This window comes from Ambystoma mexicanum, chromosome 3q (assembly GCF_040938575.1).
Source record: "Ambystoma mexicanum isolate Mex_15411 chromosome 3q, UKY_AmexF1_1, whole genome shotgun sequence".
NCBI classification, from domain to species: Eukaryota; Metazoa; Chordata; class Amphibia; order Caudata; family Ambystomatidae; genus Ambystoma; species Ambystoma mexicanum.
In genome coordinates, this window is record NC_090926.1 from 879,545,877 (window position 1) to 879,569,289 (window position 23,413).

General features: G+C 44.8%; 1 protein-coding gene across 2 annotated transcripts in view; it reads left to right on the plus strand.

Moving 5' to 3' along the window:
- TEX2 (testis expressed 2) overlaps window positions 1–23,413 on the plus strand; it is a 1,181,730-nt gene that overhangs the window by 730,838 nt on the left and 427,479 nt on the right. For both annotated transcript variants that reach the window (XM_069654999.1, XM_069655000.1), the window contains exon 6: window positions 9,325–9,471. In XM_069654999.1, coding sequence (XP_069511100.1) covers window positions 9,325–9,471 — 147 coding nt within the window. The remainder of the gene's footprint in view (window positions 1–9,324; window positions 9,472–23,413) is intronic.

Consider the following 23,413-nt stretch of genomic DNA (forward strand, 5'->3'; position numbering starts at 1 on the left):
CATTTTTTAAATCCCGACTTAGACGTTGATGGAGATGAAGAATAAGGCATTTTCCAACGTAAATCTTTCACTGAAGCACACAGTAATTTACTCGAAGCGTTAGCTAGGAAAAACGGAACTGAAGCCAACCGGCACTGCGTGCGCTACTTATACTGATGATGACATTGACTGCCAAACAGGGGCCCTCGAGAGACATCGACCTGATGTGACTGCAAACGGTACCCTCGTGGAAAAAAAAAATCAGAAGCAGCTGAAGCTGGAGAGATAATAATCGTAAAATGACGAATACGTAGGAGGACGCTCTCCATTCGAACTGTAGTACTAGCGTGCGTCACATCTAGACAGAATTGTGAAGATTACCATTGCATCACATCTAGACATACTTGTAATACTAGCGTTAAAAAGGTAGTAGGTGCCCATCTCCAGAAAGAACATTGCATGATAACCTGGTCTGTGTTTATTTTTTTCCACTTTGAGAGTTTGCAGCCATTGCTTTTTTCTCACTGTACCTTTTACAGATGGGAACTAGCCATTTGCATATCAGTCTTTGTCCCGCCCACATGGACAGTCCTGCACCAAAATGCTATGGCAATTACCTTCTGAACAAGAGTACCAATAGCAACCCCATACACCTGTTTCAGCCTTGTTGGGCCTCATCAGTGAGGTGTAATACTAGCTTACGTCACATCTAAATAGAATTGTACAAATTAGGTTGCGCCACATCTAGACAGGATTGTGACGATTAGCATGTGTTGCCTCTAAATAGAGATGTCACTAACCAACCCCACTAAACGATCTCTCCCCTCTGCATACAACTCTCACACTCTATACAAACACACCCCTATAGCACTTCATTGTATCGCAACAACAAAACGTAAAACACATAGCCTTGCACAACAAACACAACGGCTACCAACCGAAAAGCACACCCACGCTCATTGAACGGTGTTACCCTAACTGAGGCTGCCAACAGCACATGACAGCTCTCTTGCTCTTCTCCCGCTCAACCTTACTAACCCATCCCACCCTCTTCCCTTCTCAGATCCGCCAGAGCACCAGGGGACCACTATGGTGGTGATAATGCGCGGTATAAATATCCTTTAAAATAACATAAATGGACAATTTCGTGGTCTACCGACATGTGATGCAAGACTCGAAAACAAGTCTATTTATTAAGCCTCAGACGAAGATAGTGGTGTACCCTGACTCCCTTAGAAATCCCAGAGCAGGAAACCTCCAGCCAGGTCAACTACAAAGGAGAAGACTTGGCTCATGGTCTAGATGATGAGAGATGGTAGGCTAATTGACCAATGTGGGCAGTGGTCTGATGTTGTTATCTGCACCTGGGTTTCGTTCTGTTCATATGCTGCTAGCAAGCGGAATGTCCAATTTTGGGAGAGTATGCCAACCAATCATGAGTGGCTATGTAGCGACATGCTATACAAGGTTGCAGAAGCCAATCTGCTGTTATTGTTATAATCAGTATTATACATATTTTGAGGTGTGCCTACTAGATAAGGGTCTGTCACTCATGTTATTAACACTTATACATACTATAGGTATATTTGTTCCCCTAACCAATCCCTCGACTCAATAGGTTTTACTGTTTCATACGTAGAATGAGGTCACAGCGGATGTACATCGAAGTATAAAGTCTTAGTATAAGAGAAAAATTGAGTGTGTGAATTTCCCTACCTAATTTGAGCTTACTTTGCCATATTCTTTGAGTCTGTCCAGTTATTTGGGTCCGAGGTCATTTACTATGGTAATTTCATTCTGCGTATGAGATATGCTCCAAGGTGCTACTGCACATAACGTTAAAAACAAAAGTACCACTTCTGCTTGCATCAACCTCTCCGCTTTCAACTTCTGCTGCGTCTTTTATACAGTTTCCCAGGATGCTTCTACTTAGAAAACTCTGACAGCAGGCTCCCTTGCCCCACAGTTAGCTTCAGCTTCAGCTTCTACTTCTTCCAATTCGGGCAAGAATACGAACAACCACAGTTCTACTGCTGCTACTACGACTTCTGATTTAAACAGGTTTGCTGCTACAACAAGACTTCTTTAACCTCTCCAGGTAGGAAAGGCACTCTTGTAGTGTCTCTAATTATGTCAGCACAGTTGGATATTTATTGTTAGTCAACCTCGTCCACTGATGAGGCACCTGTGTCTGCAAAGACGTCAGCTGGATAGGGTTTGCACAGCTGTCTAATATAATATCTGCTCACATATGTAAGGTGTACTGGCTCTCCTGGGGGCTGGCCAAATAATGACTGGCATCTCTCATTCTTCGGGCTGTCATGTGTATAGGGGTCACAAGGGCCATTCCAGGGACCCTCTCTTCATTTTGACACAATCCGACGTCCATCTTTCCACCTTGGTCTCTTTACTCATGTTATAGTTTCTACTGCAGTAAGCTTCTATGTAAATCATCTACCTTGCATTTCTGCATGTATACATTAGTTGAGCTTGTCTTCTCGGCATTGATGATTTCTTCATCACTTTATACTTGTCTACTTTGTTAGTTGGATTACACCTTCATTCTTTAAGTATTCTTATATCGTTTCTGTGTTCATTGTGTCTTGCCTTAATGACATCACTTTATTCTCGTCTGTTCACAATTCCAGCTCTTCTATTTCTAATGGTGTATGCCAACATTCTTCCACCACTTCAGTGCGAGGCTACATTCGATGCGGTTGTCTAAGTGCATAACGTCTCTGGAACACTCGGTGTGGTATTGGGACGATACCTGGTTCCATGCACAGAGGCTTCCTGCTTTGCTTCCAGTATGATTGAGGTGAGGGGGCGTGCACTAGAGATGGCATCATCTGCTCCTCTACATCCACCAACCCCCCTGGTCGAGTCCTCGACCACCTCCTCAACCTTCTACACCTTCTCTTCACACTGTGGCTTCTTTTGAGACCCATATCTTCGTCACCCCCTCTTAAGTGGCCAGCATACTCATTCACACTGCAAGTCCTATAGCAGCACTCCCGGAATGGTTGACAGAATACCCAACGTCCTACATATTTCTTGTGATCCTTAGTGTAATAGGATTCTGTACCTGGGAGTGCCAGGGGATTTCTTTTATGTTCTCATTGGTGCTGCTTTTTTTTTAGCATGTATTCACATTTATGATTATTATGTTCATTCCAATAGCTTTTTTTGCTGTCTTTTGACATTGTCCAATGATAATTCTCACCACGCAGAATCCCAGCATACGAACACTAGTACTTAGTTTTAAAGCATTTGCCAACCAGGTCAGAATCCATAAAAGCTGGGACGAGAACCAGCCATCTCCTTCAGTCCCGTCTACCTCTCCCACCATTTTCATATCCAGGGTTGACAGCATAGTTATTGCTTCTGCCAGGGTTCCATTTTCTCCATCGTGGGCATGTGTGAATGTACAGCAAGAAGGCCCTATTTTGGCGCACATGCCACCTTCCATTACTGTAATTAAATCGAGAACATACCTGTTCTGGGGGGTCATTATTAGAATGGCCCTTAATTCTTCTTGAATCACATTGAGTCCATTTTATTGTTATATTGATTGAAGTAGCAGATCCCATCTGGTGATTTGTAACCACTTGGCATTCACTCCAGTCTGGAGTCCTGGCATGAATATAGATTTAAGTATCATTGCCATCTTGCCAAATAGTTTATGCTCATCTGGAGTACCCTCATAAGCTTTCATTGATTTCATTGAGGAATAGTTCTCGCTTTTCAACCAAAGGAGGGTCAGTGACCTCTTCTTTTTCTGGTGTACATCCATTTTCATAAAGCTTTCAATCTGAAGATCACTTTGGGGAATTGCTAACGCTGGAATATATATAATTTCTATAGAGCATATTCCTTCCCAATTCTTAGACAGCTGCATATAAGCTCTGGATCCACAGGCCCAATAGAGAACCATTAGTACAGCAGTTCCACCATTCATTCCTCGTACTTCGAGTACCTATTTGCATCCTTTATTTTCTCCAATTAGAACTTGGCCTTTGTTCCTGAAGCATGTTGTCGCATTCTTTATAGGTATTATTGGCAGCGATCCTGCTTCATTGTCAACCCATTTTAGTAGCTTAGAATACTTAGACCATGACTTTAGGCATATGTCGTTTACTATTTGCACTATTCTTACTGGTTCCTCCTTCAATAAGTGTGGTGCAAGATAACATCCCTTCTTCGCATCCTGTACTGGTGGTTTTCCAGTATGTGTGAACATCTCAGCCTCTTCATTCCAACAACCTGTATTTGTTCTCTAATCAGGAATGAATATATAAGCATCTTGCTCATCCAGCCTATCTCTTTTTCCATCTTTTGTGTTTTCACATAAGCATCCTCATCTGGAAATGATCTTGGGACAAACTACCACTAACATGTATTTATATCTGTTGCATACTTGCAACATATTCACATAATCTATATGTATATGCTGAAAAGGACCATTAGGCCTTGGGATTGCTGCTCTTACTATCCTTAAGGTGTGTCCTGCTGTGAACCTCTGGCATACAATGCACTTCACAATAAACTGTGCCACATGTTCCAATAAACCAGGCTTTTTTGATTGTTGCAGGAAGACTCTCTCTTGCTGTGTGCGCTGGGTAGTGAAGCGCTTCTCAAATGCCACCTTCAATAATGGTAGAGGCATAACCGGCATTCTAGTGCTATCCTGTCTCCATATAGCCTCAGTGGGGGATAAAGAACACCCCTGCTTCTTCCATAAATCCTGTTCTTCCTGTGGAGCTTGACCTTGAAGCTCAATTAACTACAATGGATAACATATTCAACCCTTCCGTCATTACCATGCACCGTTCTGACAATTGTTTAACACTCATCAAAGTTAGAAGTGTTTGGGAAATATGCTGCCCTCCTGGTTTCTACCTCTGCCGCTTCATTACTGCGAGAAATCAAATCTGTCATTTTAGAATGGGCTGCGCACTTCACGACTGCAATAGCCAATCGAAGCTTCAGTATTTTAATACGCTTATCCAATAGCGGCGCATGTTGCACTGGTATGCCGTCTGCGTGGAGGAAACCCCTCCTTTTCCAACGTGACAATCCTGCGTGTACGGTTGACGTCACATAGGTGGAGTCAGAGTACACTGTCACTTCCTCATCTTCAAACATCTGTAGCGCAGCAATAAGCGCCACTAATTCTTCAGCTTGTGCTGAACAATGCAAAGACACTCTCACACTTGTCACTACCTCAAATTCACCATTTTTCACTACTGCTGTCCAACTATGCCTTTCACCAGTTGTTTGATCAATTTTTAAAGAACCATCAATAAAGGGAACTCCCCTCCCCCTTCTGATGGCATTTTTTCTAACTTTCTAATTCTGCTAGAAATGTCACTGGATTCACTGTTCTACATCTATCAATTTTGATTGCTGATTTCAAAATAATCACCTCATATCCCGATGCTCTTTCTGTAGTCAATGTACTTCTGGGTTTTGGTGTGCTTGACAAATAACGTTGTTCAGCAACCCATTGTAATACTTGCAGCCATTTCAATCCCAAAAGTGGCAGCACCTAAAGCTTGTTCGCAAGGATAATGTCCTTTCATTACTGGGTCTAAATTCCCACTGTAGTAAGCTAATGGTTTATGGCCATGTCCTAAAGTCCTTTTCTGTGTGATAACTGCTGTCATTACCTCTCCATTTGAGTGTGAAAACAAATAAAATATTCCAGCATTGGATGTTTCATGCTGTGAATATTTCCCGTTGTCAGGCTGGAAAATCCTGGTTACTTAAATTCAGTACTTTTCCTATGGAAAAACCTTTGACACTTTGAGTGTCCCATCAACGTTGTTGTGGGTGCTTTCGGTCCCTACCAATAGGACGTCTAGTATGTAGCTGCCCCTCAGATTTCAACCGTCTTTCTAGCTGCTGGGATTCTTGAGTTATTCTCATCGCTGAGAAAATATCTTTATACACATAAAATATATATTTCTTCAGGAAAGTGTACTGTCCTGCACTAAAGGAATACTAAGAACTCCAACAGAGTTTAGGCAACTCCCTCTATGTGTGTCACCCATAGAATACACTGAAATCATGCCTGATGAAATCCTACAACATGAAATAATGTCTGACTTTGAACCTCCTAGGGAGGCGTGCCCAGGAGTCACAGATTCAGATTCCGAAGAATGCACAATGATCCACTCATGCACAGGACAGATCTTCCATTCGGCCCCCAATCCAGAGGGGAAAGAACACCAGTAAGGCTACAAAGCATACCTCTTGGCTTTCCCTCTACTACGTCGTCGGTAACAGGAGGGATGACACCAACATATCCTCTTATAAATCCACAATCTCTACTATCCCTACAATTACTTTAAACTCTACAAAGTCTCTTGGGACAACTCAATGCTAGGCTTCCACCACCTCAGCCTCAGGGGATCCCTCAATGCAGGGGAGATCAGGTAACGCCAAGTCAACAAGCAGTACAAGGAAGAGATCAGGGGCACTCGTCCAGAGACCACGCCAAACGCTCACGTTCGGCACACAGTTCTCAATCTCCACCCAGGCCTCCACCTCCATGAAGAGATAGTCGGCTAATAGGCAAACAAGAAATAGGGGAGCTGGTGGATACAGACCAGGACACGGGTACAAGGGACACAAGATCTTCCACCACTTCCAACTCTCCTCACCAAGATGATACTTGGGATACAGATGACCCAGACCATGAGACTGAAGGCCTTTCCAATCTAGTGGTTGCCCTGGGGGCATTATGGTGAGGATCTCTAAATCATCCTCACTGGGCAGGTAGTGTCTTGCTGGATCAAAAATGCTACTGCCATTTTAGGGTTTCGCCAAACAACTCACACTTTTGTGCAGGACATTGTAATCATTCCCCAGGCAGGCCTGGGACAGTGATTGATCCTTTCCGAAGTTATAGCAACAGCACTTAAACATGCTGCTCAGTGTGTGTCCAGCTGCCAACGTGACTACGCCGATGTCGTTGTGGGCATTTGGCAAAGGAGGCGCAGGGTGTTTCGGAGCAAGTTGGCATTTTTGGAAGAAATCTGCGAGAGGAGCAATGAAAGGGACACAGAGGAGCGAAGGAGGCTGTAGACAAGAGGATGGGGTGGAGGGAACGTGACACCAGAAGTGGAAAGAGCAAGACATCGGGTGGTGGCCATAGGTAGGTCCTACTGCTGACCAACAACACCGAACACCCTGACATCCAGACCTGACTCTCTGACATGTGTGATGAATCCTGCAGATTCCTCACAGACACCCTACCTAAAGACCCAAACAAGCATTGTCTTAGCCAAAGAGGAGCAAGTGTGATAAAAAGCCATTATCCACATTTGGTGGATGGAACAGTGGGAAAACAAGTGTGACAGAGGAGCTGCCCTCCTGATAGCCAACATTCAGGAGGAAAGGTGCATCATTTGCCTTGCAGGTGGCAATTCCAAGAGTGGAACAAACAACATCAATGTGTTTTATGTGTTCCCAGAAGAATTGGCTTATACTGAAGTTGTTGCTGCTGATATTGTTGAAAACCAAAAGATTTTGTTGTGGCAGAAGAACAGCCCTCCTGATAACGGTGTATTCAGGAAGAGAGGAGCATAATCTGCATTATATGTGGCATAAACAGCACCAATGTGTTTCATGCCTTCCCAGAGTAAGTGTTCACTAATGAAGTTTGTTGAAAGTGAAAGAACTTGACTAAGTTGATTGAAACGAACTTCAGCACAGAAGTACTTGCAGTAGAGTTAGAAGCTAATCATCCTGGTAGGCGGGTGTACCAGGGCAAGGGAAGGTTTTGTGGTAGACCTGGCAGATGTGTGGACCAGGTGAAGATATTGAAGTACTGTGTTGTGGTTAAAGACTGTGGAGAAGTAGTGACAAGGCCACTGCATAATATTGTGCATCATTGCGGAATCATCCTGACAAACCATTTCTGTTGCTATTAAACTGTGAAAGTGGTTTTGGTTTTTAAGAAGTTGTGTTGAGCTCTTTTGTTATAAGCCGAGAAACAAATACTTTTTATTTCTTTTGAACTGTTGAAAAGTCACATTGAGAGACTTTTTGGAGCAGGAAGAACCTTATCACCAGAACTGTGTTGGAAACCGGAACTTTCCGATTTTGAGCTGTTATAAATTTCTGCTTTGAAGCTGGGGAAGGGAACATTACACAGGTCACAAGTAGAAACGGTTATTAAGTTTGTTTGCCATAAAAGTGGATTTGTTATATCCCATCAAAAGACCACAACACCCCAACTCATGGAACTGTGCTTGCTCCCAATGCAAGCATGTATCATCTTTAAATCCTGCTGCATCATCTACAATACTGTTACTCTGAAGTCCACAGGCTACTCCACTGAGAAACTCAGTACCTCCGGAGGCCTTCAGTCCACCAGAAGTAAGGACATATGCAGACTTGAACCCCACCGGTGCAGGAAGGAAAGAACCAGAAGACCGGCCTCATCTGTCTATGCCCCAAGACTCTGGAACCTCCCCTCCCGTCCACCTCAGACTTGCCTCTTTGCTTATTCAATGAATGGCTCCTCCCTAACACTAGTTCCACATACCGTCCACTCCCCACCCTACCTGAGACTAGGTGATCTGCTCTGCACAGCTTCCTCCCCTGATTGCTTGTAGATCCCTTGCTACCAAACTGCCTGCACTTCCTCTCCCCGGTTAACTCACTGCTCCCTTGTTTCTCTGCTTCCCTCACCATGTTCTTCCTCCTATGATTGTAAAGCGCTCCGTTGCTTCCTAAAACTAGGTCTCAATAAATACCCTAATAATAATACAAAGTGAAGCTGAGGAGGTCATACACCAACACCAGGAGACCACCCGGAGGAATGGCATAGAGAAAACTCAAGAGACTGCGAATGACAGAGACAACTGAGATCTTGTAAGCTTTATAAGGAGATCCCTGAGCTCTTGGAACTGTTGTCTGAACACTGGCCTGACACTTCAAGTTTGAGTTTGATCCCAGGTGCTTGTAGACTTCAAAGGTTTGTAGTCTGCAGGGTATGGGTGTGATTAAAGTTTTGCATCAAGAAGATGGGCTGATGTGCTGCTAATCTGTAATTTAAGCACCTGTTAAATGTATTTCTGGCTAAAAAGGTTTCAAGTGTAATAATATTAATATTATTGCTTGTTATGCTGGGAAGGCATAAGGTAGTGTGCTTATGTTGTGCGGCTTGCTTAAGTCCAGACCAGTGTTTCTTTTGATGAGATCCTGTGTAAACTATTTCAAGTCAAGATGTAGTCTCCACTATTATTTGATTTTACAGTAGACTGTGACTGGATATTTCATTGATTTTCGGGAAGATCTAGACCTTATGTTTTATGTGGTCTTTTTTATCACCAGCTTCCTGATGTCCAGATAACTGAAGGAGAAGAACAAGAAGCTTGGGTGAATGCCTTACTTGGAAGAATGTTTTGGGATTTCTTAGGAGAAACGTACTGGTCTGACCTGGTGTCGAGAAAAATTCAGATGAAGCTCAGTAAAATAAAGGTATCTATGTTGCTGCTTCTATACGTAATGCATATCTATAGTGTAGTATCACTTGCAATAATCTATTAATCTTAAATGAGTAATTTATGAAAATTTATTTTTTTCACAGTTGCCCATTTTTATCGCCATTCTAGTTGTAGCCATGGAATGATGTCAGTAATAGTTGAAGATTGTGCAGGGCAGTTTATTTTTACATCTGTTTTTTAATTACCCTTATTTTGGAGAAGTAGAAGATCTCATTGGAGTCTGTGGGTGGAATGATTGATTTGTCTCTGACAGCAGGAAAAGTAAAAGACATTTTATTTTTAATGTTTTGAATGAGTTACAGGTAACTTGAAACTTAATTTTTTTTTGTTGGAAATGGAAAGAACCCAGCACTAGTATATTCCTACCCTGTGACGCGTATTATCGTTTCTTCTGCAGTTGCTGGCATCGTGCCCATCTGATTATAACCATAACTCTTTTATATTATTGAGGCAGATCTGAACAGTTTTTCTGCAATTGTCGGGGACCTACATATTTGATATAACTACTGGCCTTGTAGTAAAGGCCATTAATAACAAAACACTTGATTATTAATTATAGACATGCCTTCATCAGTAACAAAAAGATGTACAATGTAGTATGTTATACAGGAGAGAGGGCGTTACATACACCACATCCTTCAATGTATCCTTTCCCTTACTTCTGCTTTTTATCTCTGCAATGCTCGACTGTAAAACCACACACTCCCATTGTCTTACTGCAAGAATTGTATTTTTACCAAATACTCTTCACTACCATCTGACACTGCAGCTCCTCAAACTAGATTAGATATTCACAACTAGCATCACATACAGACAGAAATGCTGAGCTCTTAAATGTGCCCTTTCATATCTGGCTCTCTCTGGGCTAATCGGCCAAACTGCCAGTAGAGTGTGGACATGGAATGTCCAGGAGTATTTCCCAGGCTTACTCCTCAGAGTGCCAGATTCTGGTCACCAAATGGCTCCTTTATCCCTCTTCCCTTGAAGATATGTGCATGCCTTCCCAGAGGCCTCTCTATTGACCCCCAGAGTTATGCAGAGTGACCAAGAGATGAGGCCCCTTTCTGGGAAAAGAAGCTCCAGGAACAAACTATCCACAGGCAGTAGATGTGTTCGGAATCACATTTCAGAAACCAGGCTAGCATACACCAAGTTACGAGGTACTAGCAACACATACTCTATCCCTTTTCCTCTTACTCTGCACAGTATGGTTTAGATTCCTTTGGTGAGAGCACAATACACCAACTTCCAGACATGCTTTGTTGTCCTGAGACCACTATGATGGGAACTTGGCATAGTGTAAAAGCATTGTAGCATTTGGAAGAGTGGCATACAGGAGGCATTGATTAATCTTTCTTCCACAGTAACCAACCTTATAGATCATCTATGGGCATGTGACACGAATGAGGTATGCGGTCTCCATGCCTTCCAAGTCTGTACCTGCAAGACAAGAAGGGTTGATGTGTTGTTGGTGTCTTACGACATTTACCAGTGTCTGCCAACACTAGCCACACAACTACCATGCCCACTGATCCGGTGTGCCCAGGGAAGACTACATCCATGGATGCTATGAGGAATGTCTGCACTGCATCTCCATTGGGTCTCAAAACCAGGCAGCATCACTTCAGGCCATGAGCTGATACAAATTGCTACCAGAACATACTTTTTATTTTATTTTTTATGTTTTTATTAGCATTAGTTTCCATAGACACTTATTAGCTGTTAAATAATACGTTTCCAATCAGCAAAAACATGACAGAGCAACAATGCAGGAAGGGAAAGAACAGGAGAAGAAAGAAAGAAGAATAGGGAGAAGAAGAAAACGATTAAGAAGAGAGAAGAAAAAATAAAGACAATGAAAAATGAAATCCTTCTAGCAGTAATATGAATTAACAAATTATATCATAACATTAATACATTTCCTTGAGGTGGAGAGTAAAAGAAGGCATTAAAATAAAAAACATTCCTTCTTCTCCTCTAGCTTTACAAATATGATTGACACTGTTTCAAGCAAGGCAAATGTTAATGATAGCCTAGTCCCTTGCAAAAGAAGTTGTCAAATGTCATCTTTGGTTAAGGTTCGATTGTCAGCAAAGAATTTTTGTAGTAAGTTGAATTGAATATCCTCCACTGCTTGACAATTCATAATCAAGTGGCGTAGTGATTCTATTTTGTGGCCGAACAGCCTGCAGCCATAATCTCTTACTTCTTTGGGTTTCCTAACTTCAAGAATCTCCTTGGTAGGAAATGAGTTGAAGTGCAATCTAAGAAATTGCTGTTGTAGAGTTGCCGAAGGAAACCTGCTCAAATATGGGGGTATGGTTCCTCGTTTGCTCAGTGTAGTGCAGTACTTGCCATAAACTTTTTATTTGGCCACAAGGTTCAAAGTCTCAATCCAATCGTTGTCGTACAGGCGCCTTTTTACCCTGTCTGGATTTTCGATAAGCAAGGTCTCCGTTGCGCCAATTGATTTTAGTAGGCCCACACATTTCTTGCCCCAGTACACCAGTAGGCACTCCCTTTTCATCTTGAGGGCTTGACCAAGTACGAAGAATCCACTTGCAGGTGGAGGCAAAAAACACTTCTGGAAAAAAGATAGCGTCTTCCAGGTCGAAATTGAGGCTAGGGAGGTAAGCCCTATTTCCATTCGGATCACTGCAATTGGCATACAGTTTGGTAACCCGAGGACTGTTCTCCAAAAAAGTCCCTCTAGGACTTGCCAGATCTCCCAACTCAACTGGAGTGCCGATTCAGCTCCATAGATCAGAATAGGGACCGTTTTCATCCGGTAGAATGTTATTAGTGTGGCGAGTGAGAATTGGCAATATCTCGTTTTGATAAGTCTCGCCTATGCCATCAGAATCTTTACTTTTCGTCTCAGAGCTGCTTCTCTGGGCGCATCATTGGTGCTTACATTTATGGATGTCCAAGGTATGTCATTTCAGTTGTTTCTTGGATTTTGTCGCCACATATATTCCAGCCCTTGAATCTAGGTGCTTTGCCAGCCTTCTTACCAAAAATGAACAAAACGGATTTGGATGTATTTATCCGTAGGTCATTTTCAAGTAGAAAACGGGCAAGAGCATCCAATTGGCGTTGGAGGCCTATAGGTGTTTCATCGAGGAGAACGACATTGTCAGCATACAATAATCTGCTCATGGGGGTCCCTGAAATGCTTGGTGGAAAACACCTGACTTGATCAAAAGAGTCTCGCATATCTGAAGTGTACAAGTTAAAAGACAGCAGGTGCTAAGCGACATCCTTGTTTAAGGCAACTGCTGTGTTTATGGGGTTTGTTAAGTCCCCTTGTTTATTTAACTTAATTTGAATTGTAGTATCAGAATGAAGGGCTTCAATTGTTTCACACAAGTCTGCAGAGCATCCCCAGGTGTTTAATTTAATCCATAACCGCTGCCTATTGACTCGGTCAAAAGCTTGTGATAGATCCACTGAAGCTAGGTTTCTGATGTTTGTTAATCTACTTAGAATCACATGCTGTGCATAGGTCCGACATCCAGTGGTCACTGCGGAGTATTGCATTTTGTTTTTCGTAGTCGAAAAGGGGACGTCGACAAGGCGTGTCTGTAACACTATCCCTATAGTGACGTGTGTTGTACCCACAATCCCTCACGCGTCGAGGTCCCTCAGATTGTTTTTTTCCGCCCAGCTACTGGTCGCCTTTACGCGGAGCTCCTCGAGAGACATTGCAGATTTCATCTCCTCGACCTTTGGTCGTTTTCCTATATTAATATAGAACATATCGATCCCCCCTCGACGCTGTTGTGAAGCTGTCTCTGCCGAGCAAGATCTTCGACGGAGGGGACGAGCGGAGGAGATCCTTCGGCGTTGCCGAACACGTGGCCTAGCCTCGCAGGCCAAATACAGTAGGGAGAGTGGGGGTCGTGGGACATCTCTAGTTCTTTTCTGAGAATGCCTTTCCTTTTCCCCTTCCTTTCCCTTGGGGTGGTTATCACGTTTTATTGCCTCGGCTATGGAGAGGACACCCTTTAGGTTTTGCCCGCTTTGCAAGGGCAAGTTTACTTGGAAGGACAAGCATTCACGGTGTAACCGCTGCTTGCCCCTCGATCACAAAGAGGAAGGTTGCACGGCTTGTCGGCTTCTTAAGCCGAAGACTCTAAAAGACCGTAGCGTCAAGAGGTGGGCGGCTTACGCTATGTCGAAGGCCGACGCTCCACCCACCGTCGCTACCTCCAACAGTGACGAGGAACATGATACCACGACCTCTGCTACAGAAGTCGAAAACCCCCCTAGAGAGCGCACACGCGCTTCGTCGTCTGTCCCCGGCCCCGACGGGCCCGGCTCACGCCCTGCTTATGGGGATGAACACCCCGGCGACATTGACGCACACAAGACCACACATAAGCACACAACCCATGGCTCTTCTTTGCCGAAGGCGAAGAGAGCATCAGCGCCCAAGGAGACGCAGGTTTCACCGGCGGCCTCCTCGGACCGTTCGGGTTCGAAGCCCCTCTCGCAACCGCAGCCGCGACCAGCGACTGGGCTTTCGGCAGATAAGGGCGCCGCCCCCAAATCATCGGCCGGAGGGCATCAGCAGAAAGTGCATGCCGCCGTAGAGCGATCGACACCGATAACGTCGAAACCACAGCCCTCCGCTGACAAACGAGTCGCTGAGAGCTTGGCGAGGATCGTGGTAGCCGACGCCACAAGCGTACGCCGAAAGACTCGTCGAGCGCTACGCAAAGGTCGAAAGACACGCCGAAAACACAGGGACGATCTCCTTCAGTCGAAGTGATTCCCAGCACACCTGAAGGCTTTTCGGAGGGCGACGGGACACTTTCCTCGATGTTGTGGGAGAGGTCGAGCCGTTTTCAGCTACAAGACACCAATTTTCCCCCGCTAGACCGCTCATGGGTACCCCATGAAACCATGGAAAGGCTCCATCTCTGCATGGAAAGAATGGAGAGGTTTATGAATACCCAAAACCCTCCCACTCCAAAGAGAATAAGAGAAGGGCCTCAGGAGGACCCCAGGGGCAAAATTCCAAGACTAGTCAATCCCCACCGGGACACAGCCTCAGACTTCCATAGTGTGTATGACCTCACTGGGAAAGAACATTATTTTGAGGACGAGGAAGAGGGACGCAACCAGGAGGAAGGTCTGGAAGACAGCCCAGACTTGGTAGGAGAAGGCTTCGGAGAAAATCCAGAAGAAGGACCTTCTCACCCCTGGCAATCCCCATCAATATATTCCGACACTGATGTCCTGAACCTAAATCCTCCTGACAATTCACCTGTTAGAAACACGTCTCCCATTGACGATCAACCCACATTTAATGCCCTGTTGCGCAGAGCAGCAGCACACTTCGAACTGGACACTGGGGAGCTCTCCCCTGAATTAGACTTTGTAGAAAGGGTAATTAAGGAGAAACCCCCGGTCAGTCAGACAATTCCCCTCCTCGCTTCGGTGAAGAGAAGAATCATCCCTTCGCTGTCCACACCCGCACTAATCAGAGGGGTCAATCCTAGAATTGAAAAACTTTTCACTCCTTCACCCTCAGACCCGCTGTACATCAAGGGACATTCCATTTCGGATTCCCTGGTAGTAACCAACACAAGAAAGAGGGCAGGGGTACCACTTTCCACCAGTGAGGCACCACCTGACAAGGAGGGCAAGCGGTTATATGCCCTTGCAAAAAGATTTACATCCTCGGCCGCCTTTTCGGCAAGAATTGCCAACAACAATTCTTTGCTCGCTAGCTATGCGGACGCGCAGTGGGCCAAACTGCGCAAAGACGCCGAAGAAGCGCCGGAACCATTACGTACACGCCTGCTTTCAACTATTGGGGAAGGAACCCAGGTCAACCAGAGTATTGTAAAGAGCTCTCTGGATGCGGCAGAAACTGCGGGACGTTCCCTAGTTCAGGGAATAGTCCTAAAACGCCACGTATGGCTGCGCAACTCCGGGTTCAAACCGGAGACACAGGCGTCTTTAATAAATAAACCTGTTGAAGCCTCAAACCTCTTCGGGAAAGCGGTGGATGAGGCTCTGGAGATGGCTAAAAAAGAGTTCGATACTATCAAAACTCTTGACCAACTCTCTAAGCCCTCTACCAGACGCGGCTATGGCAACAAACGCTTTTTTCGTGGCCAACGCCAACAACAAAACCAGCAGCAACAGTACCCTGCCACCAGTTTCCAGACCAATAGTGGCCAGTACAGCCAAAGAGGACAGCGCCGGGGCAAAGGAAGAGGGCGAGGGTCCACCCCCAGAGGTTCCCAAGCCCCTAACAACACCAAGTGACGCGAAGATTCGCGTTCCCTCCCATGCAACACCGGTCGGGGGCCGGATAACATCCTCTCTTCCAGCATGGGAGGGTATAACGTCAGACCGCTGGGTACTTTCCACCGTAGCCCACGGATACTGCATCGAATTCAACAGTTCCCCAACATACAAACCCCCGAAGGGACGACGCATGTCACTGGAACATCTTGCCATCCTTCTACAAGAAGTACAACAACTGCTGGAAAAAGGAGCCATAGAGGTCGTGCCTCTATCTCAGGTAACGGAATGTATTTATTCAGTGTACTTCCTTGTACCCAAAAAGGATCTAACCATGCGCCCTGTATTAGATCTGCGCCCAGCGAACAAGTTCATCAAACCCCAAAAGTTTCGTATGGTGACCTTACAGGAAGTGATCCCACTGCTATCACAGGGAGATTACATGACAACATTGGACATGAAAGATGCATACTTTCATATTTTAATGTTGCCAGCGCACAGAAAATACCTCCGGTTCATGATAGAGGGCAAACACTACCAGTTCAGAGTGCTACCCTTCGGCATAGCATCAGCACCGAGGGTATTCACGAAGGTACTGGCAGTGGCAGCGGCCCACCTGCGCAGGTTGTCCATCCCAGTTTACCCTTACCTCGACGACTGGCTCATAACAGGGGATTCTTACGAAACATGCTTCTCCAATACCCAAAAGACTGTAGACCTTTTGTTCCAGTTGGGCTTCTCCATCAACGAAAAGAAGTCCAGCCTAGACCCCAGCCAAATCAAACAATTCCTAGGGGCTCTAATTCAAACAAAGGACGGCCTTGTCTTCCCCTCCAAAGAGAGGGTCCAAAACATGTTGTTTCAGATCCCTCAATATGTAACCGGTCGAGAGGTGACGGTACGCAAAGCAATGCGCTTGCTAGGCATGGTGGCGTCGTGTATTTATTTGGTACCTCACGCGCGCCTGCGCATGCGCCCAATGCAAGAGTGGCTCAACAGCCAGTGGTGTCAGGCCAGCGGACTATGGGACGACCTAGTGGTGGTCTCGCAGGCCTTAGTTCTCTCGCTACGGTGGTTGACAAAGGAAAACCTAGAAAAAGGGAAACCCTTTGCCACACCCGCGGCGGAAGCCACTCTAACCACAGACGCATCCCTCACAGGATGGGGGGCTCACCTATCCCATCAGACTGCTCACGGAGAGTGGACTCCGAACGTAGCATCCAAACACATCAATATTCTGGAGCTACTAACGGTGTTCAAGGCGCTAAAAGCCTTCAAGGAACACCTACAAGGCAGGACAGTGACGGTCCTTACAGACAGAACCACAGCCATGTATTACATCAACAAGCAGGGGGGAACCCACTCTCCAGGACTGTCCAAACTGGCCCAAAACATATGGAAGTGGGCTCTCAAACAGAATATGTTCCTTCTGTCACAACATGTACCAGGGGAACTCAATCTGCTGGCAGACAAACTGAGCAGAGATTTCCCCCTGCCCGAAGAGTACAAATGGCGACTGCACGAAGACATCGTCTTCGACGTCGACACGCAATGGGGGTTCCCAGAAATAGACCTGTTCGCAACCCTGGAGAACTCACAATGCCAAAGTTACGCCTCCAGGTACCCCCAGAACCAATCCAAGGGAAACGGACTGTCGATTCAATGGTCAGGGAGATTTGTTTACGCTTTTCCCCCCGACTCCCCTTCTCAACAAGTTAGTGCACAAGATGCACCAGGAACAAGTAACCATGATACTGGTGGCCCCAATGTGGGCCCGACAGCCATGGCTCGCTCAGTTGATGGAGATGTCTCTATCTCCCCCAGTGAAACTCCCCTGCCCGTACAACATGCTGTCACAAGACAGGGGCAGGACTCTGCATCCATGCCCCCAGAACATGAACTTAGCAGCCTGGCTCCTGACATCATAGAATTTGGACATCTACAGCTCCCACAGAGATGCATGGACATCCTCAGGGAAGCCAGAAAACCTAACACTCGCCACTGCTATTCTAGCAAATGGAAGAGATTTGTCATTTGGTGCAGAGGAAAGAGCATCAACCCAATTGACTGCTCTCCCACACATATTATTCTATACCTGACCCATTTATTGGATTCAGGTCTAGTGTTCAATTCCATTGAAGTCCACCTAGCGGCACTTTCTGCATACACCACTTCCCAACTCAAAGTGTTGTGGTGGAAGATCCCTGTTATAAAGGCCTTCATGGAGGGAGCAAAGAGAATACACCCCCCGATAGCTGACCCAGCTCCCGGATGGGACCTTAACGTGGTATTTACCAAACTCATGGGCTCACCATTTGAACCCATGCACAAAGCATCTCTTAAAGACCTCACTCTTAAGACTGCTTTTCTAATAGCTATCACCTCCATCAGGAGAGTAAGTGAACTACAGGCTCTTTCTGTTCTAGACCCCTTTGTTACAGTTCACAAAGATAAAGTGGTTCTACGCACTCACCCAAGGTTTGCTCCGAAATTCATCTCAAAATTCCACGTAAACCAGTCTATAGAACTACCAGCGTTCTTTCAAAATCCTTCCAACTTGGGAGAAAGGACTCTGCACACACTAGATGTCCGCAGAGCGGTCATGTTCTACATGGAAAGAACCAGACCACTGAGGAAGACTAATCAGTTCTTCGTCTCGGTGGCAGCAGGAAGAGAAGGGGATGCAGTTTCAAAGTCCACTATTTCTAGATGGATTGTTCAATGCATCACTCTCTGCTATACTCTTGCTAAGAGAGAACTGCCCTTTAGGCCAAGAGCACATTCTACTCGAGGCACGGGGGCGTCCATAGCATTCATTGCAAATGTTCCCCTTGAGTCCATCTGCAAAGCGGCTACCTGGAGTTCTGTGCACACCTTTACAAAACACTACTGTCTAGATGCACACTCTAGATCTGACTCCCAGGTGGGACAGGCAGTATTAAGACATCTTTTCTCTACTGTTCCTTCTCATAACCCACCGCCAACTCCGGGTACTGCTCGCTAGTCTATGCACAGCATGTGATTCTAAGCAGATTAACAAACATCAGAAGACAATGCATTACTTACCGTAAAAGCATTTCTGATGGTTGTATCTGCTTAGATTCACATGCGCCCACCCTTCCTCCCCGCTTGGATGGAAGGAACATAGACATCCTTTTCTATATTTCTCTCTTTTCTGTACTCACTCACGTCTAGAAGGCTCCCTCAGGGCAGAAAAATACAAACAGACGGTCCTCGACGCGTGAGGGATTGTGGGTACAACACACGTCACTATAGGGATAGTGTTACAGACACGCCTTGTCGACGTCCCCTTTTCGACTACGAAAAACAAAATGCAATACTCCGCAGTGACCACTGGATGTCGGACCTATGCACAGCATGTGAATCTAAGCAGATACAACCATCAGAAATGCTTTTACGGTAAGTAATGCATTGTCATATTTTCTTGCTCTTCTTTTGCACGGTTCTCAGTTTCAAGTAGTTAATCAGGAACAGGTTCAGTAATGTACTGATACCTTTTTCAAAGCCCGTTTGACATCAATCGCAATGGTTAGGTTCCCTGCTCCAGTCAGCCAGGTTGTTCAGAATCAAGGCTACAAAATGTTTACCTATAACGTCCAGGAGGACGATAGGTCTATAGTTTGTAGGAAGACACCTATCGCCCTTCTTAAAGATTGGGACAATGATGGAGGTGGTCCATGTGGTTGGTATTGTTTTTCTTGCTTTCACCAATGTGAACAGATCGTCTATGAACGATGTCCATTCCTCCGGATTCTTCTGGAGTGTCAGATTTGTTAGGCCATCCGGGCCAGCCGCTCTAGAGTTACTGAAATTTTTTGATCAGGGCAAGGATGTCATCCCTATCAGTTTCGAATGCCCAGTTGTGCGGGTTCGTGCCTGATTCCATGCTTCGATGCACTGTTGTACTGGAAAAAACTGCATAAAAGTGGTCTGTACATTCTCTCGCTGGAATTGGGTTAGTCATGGTACACTGCTGTGGAGCATCCATTGAGTTGAAAATTTGCCACATCTCCCTTGAATTTTTAGACACGTCAAGATTCAACATGTGTTTTGCGTTGTTGCATTAGAGTATGTCTTTATTGCTTCAGCCAGTTGTTATAGGCATACTTCCTTTTCTTGATGTCATTCACGGATTATTATTTTTTTTTTGTGGGCTCTTATTAAGCGATTTAGTTCCCTTTTCCTCGCATAGACTACAGGATCAAATTTGCGCTTGTGGCTAAAGATTTTCTCCCTACCTGGGCCTGTTTTTTCAGAATATATGGATAGATGTTTCGTGTAGTTCAAGTCGTCTGGTTTCCCAGTGTCACTCAGATTTTTGGAGAGCTCGATGACATTATGACAGACAACCTTAGCCTGTTTCTTCCCGGTAGCAGTTCTAAGATGTCCATTTCCACTATTTGTTCCTTTTTGGTTTCTAATGAGAGGCGAAGCTTCAGTATGTTGTGGTCAGTCTGCGTAGTGGCCAGTACCATCCCATCCACTGTGCCCAAGTGTAGATTCTCTGAGATGAAGAAGTAATCCACTATTTGGACATCTGATCTTCTCGTCCACGTGGCTTTAGGAGGTAATCACCTGCTACCGCCCCATTCAGTATAAAGATGTTTCTTGATAATAGTTCCGTTCTCCATGACAGGCCTCTTGTTTCAGCTTCCTGCAGGGTACTTATTGGATGTTCAATGAGCGTCTTAATGTTTTTAAAGCAGTGAATGTTTAGGTCTCCACATATGATGATATTCAGATTCAGTATAGAGATTATGGCATTGTTGATCTCTGCCATAACCTATTCTGTGAAGTGCTTTGATGTGGTAGCCCTCATGTTCCAGTACAGGTTACAAAGTAGAATTGGCCTGGCATCATCATTTTTGGAGTTGTGATGTTCCAGTAATATAACTTGAATTAAGGGGGAGATGTTGTTTGCCCATGTGACTTTGATCCCACTGTTGTGTCTTACAAGAGTTAATGAGCCTGCCATGGGTCGTCCCATCCTCTCTTTGATTGCAGGATTGAGGATCGTGGCAAACCCCTCCAGGCTGGGCTGTTCACATAGCCACGTCTCCTGGAGACATTGCACATAAAAATCATTAAATTGTATACTCCCTTCCCCAATAAATGTTTATGGCCTCGCGTGTTCCAGCAACCAAAGATGACATAACATTCCAGGCTTTGGCATTATGATTTTGATACAAGTGCTCCGGCCAGCCAGTCCCAATTTTTATCGTCATCAACCTTCATTACCGGTTTCCCTCTTTTTGGACAGATTTTATTCTTGATTGGAATCGAGTTATCTACTACTATTTTAAATTCGTTCAATTGCTGGGACTTGGGTTCATCCCTTTTGGATTTGTTGAATTTAGAGTGCCCATCTTCATCTCTTTTTCCACTTGTTATGTGAGTGCTTTGTGGTTGTCTTGAAGCTTCTGTGTTCTTAATTCTGTTGCTGTATTTACAAAATTTTGCAGTAATGGGTACTGGAGTGTCGTCATCATGGTTAAAAATAGCTACTTCTTTTAATGAGAATCCCATTGTTCTCAGCTGGGTGGTTTCTTGCATCAACAACTGCTTGGTTTCCATGGAACTAAGATGTAGTAACACCAGGTCTTTCCTGTGTTCCTCCGGGAAGTCAACTAACAGGAGATCCCTAGACGTAATGTTTGAAAGTTTGCTGATGCTTTGAAGAGGTCTTAAGATGTTCACTCTATTGAGCATAAGATTGTCTTGTATATATAATGGCAGCTCTAACTGCATACAGATAGGTTCTTTAATTCTTTCTTCTGCAGCTTTCTTCGAGTTATTTGACTTCACTTGTTTATGCACTGGCAAGTTGCGATGTGTATCAGACCAATTGGCCCGTTCACATTTAGCCCTGCTTTTATCTTCTAATGTCATAAAGGTCCTTGGTGAACTGGGTGATTCATCATCCCTAGGAAATGTATCCTGAAGGACCCGGCATACAACCCATGTTCTAGGGTGAAGGGTTGGAGTATGAGGTGTAGACCGGGGTGGAGACACTTCGATCTGCTCCTCGTATACAGAGGAGTTTCCGATGTCATCATCAATATCTCAGAAGTTCACTGCTTCTAGTGTGAAGCCGGGAGAAGTGTTGGTGGTGTTATTGGTGTATAAAAAGGCTTTCAGGCGATCTTCTAATGCTTCTACTTGCAGCACCTCATCTCAGTCATCTGAATAGGTTGAGAGATTCATCAGATCTTCTATGTCACTTGTGAACTCTTGTTGGACATATTTTAGTTTGATGCCTGTTTTGGACACCACATCGGCCATCTTCATTGCACTCTGTGAGTCATTATCAGAATCAACAGTGATGTGCGAGTCATCTGAGGACTTTCTTGATACCCGAGGAACCAGCTCGTTGTTTTGCTTATTTAACGGTTGTAGAACCGTTTCCTTGATGAGCTTTATCACGGTGGCTTGAAGTCTTTGTTTCTGTTGCACAGTTTTAGAGGCAAAGTTCACTTGCTTCCGTGATTAATTAGTCATTGTCATTTTTCCCGCTGAAGGAGCTTTCCCTCTCATCCGAGACTCCATGAGGTGGGCTTTGTTTGAAAAGATATCATAAGGTTTGGTAAACGGTAATGTAAGATGCTTTACTTTTTCGATAGCAGAAGTGGGCAAAGTGTTTTTGGAAGAATTGCCCCGCCCATCGTGCCCTGCTGGTTTCCTTGCATCTTTGCTGCCGAAACCCTTCAGGTTTAATGCATGGGGTTTCTTAGAATTTCCAGGTGCCTGGTTGTTTGTCTCCCTTTTACAATTCCGGTCTCCCGAAAAGAGTGTTACATTTAGTGGTTCCCCATTTAGAGAGGGGTTTTCCGGATTTGGGATTGCAATAAAATCTTCAGGCACAGACATTTCCTCTTCGTCCGGATCTTATGCTGGAATGAGTATGTGGACAGTTGAGTCACTAGAACTATTGTTGTTCCCCGAAGAACCCTCATTTAGTTTAGAGCTTTCTCTGAGCTCTAGTAGAGTTTTACTTAATAGAGGGCCGTTCTGATTATTGCATGACATGGATAGTCTTCTTTTGTCTTTGTCCTTTATTATTTGTTCTAAAATAAAGTTAAGAAACGTTTTGTTTCCTTCCTGCTTGTTCGTGTTGTGCTTAAGAGCCAAAATAAACCCTTCAATAAAGACCATTTTCGAATGTAGCATTGTTATGAGAGTCGATTGATCTTTTAATTGATCTGCAATGTTTTCGTACAGCTTCATGAATGGAGTCATGGTGACAGAGAAGGCAGCAATCATGTTGGCGTCAAGTGAGGATCCAGACGAAGATTTAGCCTCAACCTGTTCTGCTACTAGGTCCATTAACGGATCCTCATCAGACTGTGCCAAATTGTCGCTAGTTTCTTCATCCTTGTGTGTAGACAGCCTACAGCGTTTGCAGGGATAGCCTAATGGAGTCGCAGACTCTGGGCTTAGGGCTATTGGTCGTGTGGCAACCATCGAAAGGGAAAATGGGCTTCTGTCGACTGGGCACAAGCCCTCCACTTCGCCATTATCAGGTACCTGAATAGCCCCTGAATTAGGCCCAGAGTCTTTTTTTGTACCGTCATCTCTCCTTTCCCGATATTACTAAGACTAGGGCTTTGTGGTATATTGTTGACACTGGTGGGCAC